At 41.8% G+C, this 5,293-nt stretch overlaps 1 protein-coding gene across 2 annotated transcripts; it reads right to left on the bottom strand.

The window, feature by feature from the left end:
* Positions 1-737: 737 nt before the first annotated feature.
* slc66a1 (solute carrier family 66 member 1) lies at positions 738-5,293 on the bottom strand. 2 transcript variants are annotated; one of them, XM_079169547.1, is made up of 8 exons: positions 5,201-5,293; positions 4,396-4,595; positions 4,193-4,322; positions 3,691-3,778; positions 3,186-3,340; positions 2,976-3,068; positions 2,299-2,484; positions 738-1,690 (listed from the first exon to the last, which is right to left on the bottom strand). In XM_079169547.1, exons 2-8 carry the CDS (start codon positions 4,587-4,589, stop codon positions 1,604-1,606), a joined length of 933 nt encoding a protein of 310 aa, XP_079025673.1. In that variant the 5' UTR covers positions 4,590-4,595; positions 5,201-5,293; the 3' UTR covers positions 738-1,603. The 2 variants fall into 2 exon arrangements, with proteins under 2 accessions (XP_079025673.1, XP_079025674.1); XM_079169548.1 differs by having other exon boundaries at positions 4,396-4,592; positions 5,201-5,290.

Here is a 5,293-nt window from a genome sequence, read left to right as displayed (position 1 = left end):
ATTAAATATGTTTTCAACACTATCCTAAATTTACCATAAAATCCCCCAGCATGGGGCCTTTTGGTTGGACTAGGGATTTGAACTGGCAACCTCTGAGTCACAAGGGACCCGGTTCCTGCACTACTTGTAGCAACTGGAATCATCTCATTAACAAATTCCCAGTATGGAGTGTTTATAAACAGCCTCTTGTTCATGCCTTGTGATGGATGGATGTTCCCTATCGCTGCTCTTCCTGCTAACTCTCCAACCCGCTCAGCAATCTCTCTGCCACTGTTTCACAACCCTCCACCCCAAAATACACACACACACACACACACTCTGAAGCCAAGATAGTTTCAGCACTGACCTTGCTTCCTTGGTGGGTGGGCCCTTACTGGTTGACTATGCGTGATTGCATTATGTTTGATAGCGGGGGAAAGTGTGTGCATGCGTGGGTGTTATGAGGGAGGAGGGTGCAACTGAGAGGCCAGCGTGAATCTGCTAATGACGAAAAACAACAAGGCCTCCCAGGAGCAGGTCGAACACAGTCAGCAGGGGTTGAGGTTAGCAAAGGCAAAGGGGTAAAGGTCAACATCAAGGCCAAGAGCAGGCCTTGACCTCTGCTGGGCTGAAAAAAGTGGGAGGGGAAGAGAGTAAACTGTAGGGGAGGAAGAGCCCCCAGAGGGTTTCTCTTCTCAAGAGCAGTTTTTTTAATTCATAGAAAGAAAAAAAAAGAAAATCAGACCAGAATCAAAAAGAACGGAGAAAATGACTTATTTATTGTTTAATCTTTACAGTACACTGACCTACTGAACATACTCAATATTTCTCAAAGTACAAAACTAACTTTTGCTGTGCAAAACAGTGAGAATGAAGAAATTAAAATGTGTAAATGAAACACAGTAGTATGCTTATCACCAGTGCAAACAAAAGTGTCTGCATTTTTAAATAGCTAATAAAATAAATTAAAATCATATCACTACAAATAAAAAAAAGATATCTAAAATGAACAAAAAACAATAATTCTCAAAATTGTGATTAAAGCACTTGGTGTAAACATCAATTAAAAATTGACTAAATATAATTTACATTTGGAAATGTTTTGCGAAACATTTCTTCTTTTGCGGTCAGACACGTCACTGCAACAGGATGAAACTGGGCTTCATGCAGCGGTTGAGTGTCAACGCCGTTTGGCAACTTAAAAACACCAGAATACTTTGAGAGAAACCTCTGTGTGGTCTGGTCGCCCCGGCCAGCAGAATTCTGACATCGATATTAGGTCTGAAATCAAATTGAGGTTGTGACCTAAAATCAGGAGGATTTGGGGTTGACAGGAGGAGTTTCTAATCCATGTCCAACACCTGAAAACCTTCAATTGTCCCTTTAAAACTTGAACTTTAAGAGAATCCCAAATCACATCACTGCAGCTGAACTCCAGGGGAAGGACTTCATCTGCCACAGTACTTTTGCAGATAAAAACAAAGTGTAAACATTACAACAGCATAATAAATTACACAATAACATCTCACTAAAATGTTCTTTAATCCCGATTCTGTTGGAAGTGGGATTTTGAGGATTCACTGGAAGCGAGTGTCCGTTCGTGTCCCACCAGTACACTCTCGGCTTAGCTCCCAATAAGAGGCGCTGTCTCGCTGTGGCTGCCGTCCACCTGCAACTTAGATTTGCGGTAAATGAAGAACTGGACGGAGATCTGAACCACAACGTTAAGGAAAGCTAAAGAAATCCTGGGAAAGTGTCTATTTTTTTTTATGCAGCTAGAAACACAAACAACAATGAGAAACTTGAGATAATATTTAACCATAAAGTGATAAAATAAATATATTATTTATGGTGTTACAAATATATTTGACTGAATACCAGACTCCTTTACATCGGATGTACAGGATTGGATTCCCCAAGAGCTTGCCCATAAAATAACAATACAACACCCACTCATCATCAGGTCACATTTTCAGTCTATAATGTTCATTGAAAACGAAAGCAGCAAGCCACTGCACGCTCATGTCCACCACTTTTGTGGGGTGCAAAGAAGCACATGGCCTCCAGGAGGCACTAGTGCAGCTTCTACAGTCTTGTTTCTTTGCTTGTGACAAGCTAATTTCCCTGCGAGTGCTTCGACCTTTGATACTGCATATTGTATTTCAAGACACACAGTCACGAGACCTAAACCCATCTGATTACGTGTCTCCCTCTTCCAGCTCAGCGCTGCCTAAAATGTAGCAAGTACGTGGGATAAATAGAGAGCCCAGAGGCCCGGCAGCGACGGCCCATACTTTCCAGTAATTCTTTAAAGGATACAAAGAGGTCTAAGGAGAGGGTGCCGAGGCTTCCGATGAGCCAGGGCAGGTGATGGATCATGTAGCTTTCTTCGCCCTGGCCCTTATCGGGGTTCTTCAGCAGTACACTCATGCCGTATGTAGAGTTTCCCAGGATGACCAGCGCGAACAGGAAGAAAGACACCCCCTCTGTCGACTTCCTCTTGAACTGTGGGGAGAAGTGAGAGCTACTTTTAATCTCGTCTCTTTCACTTTGATATGCATTTTTCATCTGGTGCAGATTCAAACATACATCAAAACACAACTTGTAATGCATTCACAGCTTTACCTGACGTTTTAAATTTGGCAATATTTGATGAATGTTACTTATTGGGTACCCGTGGATACCTGACCCAATATGAGACTCTGTTGTCAACCTCTAATTTTATTGTTTAGAACTTGTTGTATTGGAGGTACTTTAACCAACATTAGTGTAATAAGAAAGTATGTGCAATTACAAAAATAGAAACAAAATTTGAAAGTGCAAAATATACAGTGATGCTGAAGTAATGTTGTGAGGATACTTACTCTAATTATTATTATTAGCCATTTGTTTTTAGTGTTAGCATAAATATTAGTATCAGCAAACGTCTACAGTATGCAGCCAATATTACAAAGGAATTAACACATTGGCAGCAGGACCCACTTTGTCATACTCACATTGGTGTACATCTGGGGAAGTCTGGAAAAGAGGTAGAGGACTGACGACACTGAGCCGATGGAGAATCCGATAATTTCTTTAGTGGTAAAAGTCTGAAGCGACAGAGAGGCAGACACAACAACATTATACCACAAATAAAAAGCCAGACAAAATGTATTTACCCCCCCCCCCTCTCTCTGGTCACTAATAAACAAATGAATATGACTCACCTTGATGTGACTAACATCGGAGGTTGAGAGCAAGGCGCGACCACTGAACCCAGAAGGAACAACTTCATGTTGGGCGCCTAATCCAGGGAGGGGGGCGAGGCCTGTGGTGAAGCCCAGGACACAGGCTACACCCACCACATGCAAAACCGTCCTGCCTGGGGAAGAGACAACACCTGGGTTCAGCATCAATACCGGGAAAGACATCGAAGCACATTCCTCCAGACAAAGGGTCAGAGTTCACCAGCAGTGGAACAAACGCAGCGACATGAGGCATGTGATGACATAACCGGGTACAGTGATAACCCTGTTCCTCTGTCTGGACTAGCGTTGGATCATTGTTCCTCAGCACCGATATGAGACGCTTGTTCATTAAGCAGCTAAGTCTAAGAAATAGGCAGTGCCTTATTAGTGGCTGAATCAAGAAATCAACTAAACAAGAATGTGGTTTTTATATTGTGCATTTGTAAAAATGGAGTTGTGACAAAGAAGAAGAAACACCACTCACTTTCTAACATGTTGTTCCATATCTTGTAGTATAAGTACATGCCCAGCATCAACAGGTCAGCAAAAACATAATACACGGCTGTGTATGTCTGGATGACAAGGAGAAAGACACAAGTTATGAAAAAAAAAAATGTTTTCTTTCACACAAATAGTCAATATAATTGAATTCACTTTAAAAATCGATTGTTGTCATTATTTGACACGCATAGTCAATTACCAGAAAAATGATCAATACGAATTTGAATAATCAACTACTCAATGAAGTCACTGATCAAGGCTCAAACAATAATTAGCAGATAACAGCTCTAAAAATGTGACAATTTGTTCGTTTTTTTTGTCATATCATTATTTAAAAAAAAAAAAAGACATTTTATTTCTTTGAATGAAAAAGAAAATCTCAATAATGTTTTAATTTCTGGCTTTCATGACTTCTAACGATCATTGCTTTTGACATTTTATAGACCAAATACAATGATTAATAGAAAAAAAACACTACAAGTCACCTGAAGCGGAAGCTGGTCCGCCAAGAAGGAGCCCACCAGGTTACAGGTGTCACCTCCCAACCACAACAGCAGAAACCAAATAGAGAGGGCACTGTCCATGTTGCCTGTTTTACACGAGCTGTAGTACTGTCTGCAATCACAATTACACACTATGATCAGATGAAAGAGAACTTCCTCTGAGAGGCACCAACACAAACACTTACGGAAGTGAAGACACCATGAAGCAGAGGATGGACAGGAGGCCCAGGTAAACGCTGGCCATGTCCCTCGCATCCTGGGCACATTCCCCGAACCCTTCCCAGACCCATTTGGACCCGTTGGGGCAAAGGGAGGTGAAGTTTCCTTCTTGAGTGGTCAACCCAAAGGCACCGCGCGTGAGGACTCCGTCTGGCCTCATAGTCTGCTGGAGAGAAAGCGAAAGAGAAAGTCTTTAATTATTAAAAACACAGAACACACTTATTCCACGTCTTCAGTAACAGGTTACATCGCCAGCCTACAAAAAAAACAAAAAAAAAACATGTACACGATGCTTCCTAGACAGCAAAAAACAGAAACATGTACCCACTGATCTAACCATATGGCACAGATGTGGAGTGTTCGGAGCGTCAACGGGGGCTTGAATCAGCCATAAACAAAACAGCAAGGAGAACAACACAGCCCAGGACTTCACCTCCGGTGTTCAGTTAACGCGGTCGCAACTGGGTCAAAGTATGTTGAGCAACTAAAAACATCATAACAGTCTGACGTTTATCCACATTCTTCTGTTAGCCGATTAGAACAACACAGCGGAATGAAGCGTTGCTGTGTGCGTGTGTCTTCATTTATGCATTGCTCAACTACAGAAAACATACTTAGTTTCGGTTTGTTTCACACAATGCACTGATCAGAAACCACAGAATAACGTTAGATCTAATTATGTGTTAGCCACTTGGCTAACGTTAGGTAATAACTTAAACTACCGACGAATAGACAGTTGGACTTTGCCTGACGGCTCTACGTCATAATTACCGAAGAATGACCAGCTGGAAATGAGTAGAGCCGATGTGTATCTTGCCTGTGAGGCCGCTGACTTTCCGACAGAGTCCTTAACTGAACAACAAC

This window comes from Pholis gunnellus (assembly GCF_910591455.1).
Source record: "Pholis gunnellus genome assembly, chromosome: 2".
Classification (NCBI taxonomy): domain Eukaryota; kingdom Metazoa; phylum Chordata; class Actinopteri; order Perciformes; family Pholidae; genus Pholis; species Pholis gunnellus.
The sequence above is the reverse complement of the archived record's forward strand: the minus strand, read 5'-3'. Positions and strand labels throughout refer to the sequence as shown.

Coding starts and splice junctions, on each gene's coding strand:
- slc66a1 (XM_079169547.1), bottom strand. CDS start 4,589: ATGAGGCCAGACGGAGTCCTCACGCGCGGTGCCTTTGGGTTGACCACT. Junction 3,779..4,192: donor CGGACCAGCTTCCGCTTCAG/GTGACTTGTAGT, acceptor CTTGTCATCCAG/ACATACACAGCCGTGTATTA. Junction 1,691..2,298: donor CCCTCTCCTTAGACCTCTTT/GTATCCTTTAAA, acceptor GTTGTGGTTCAG/ATCTCCGTCCAGTTCTTCAT.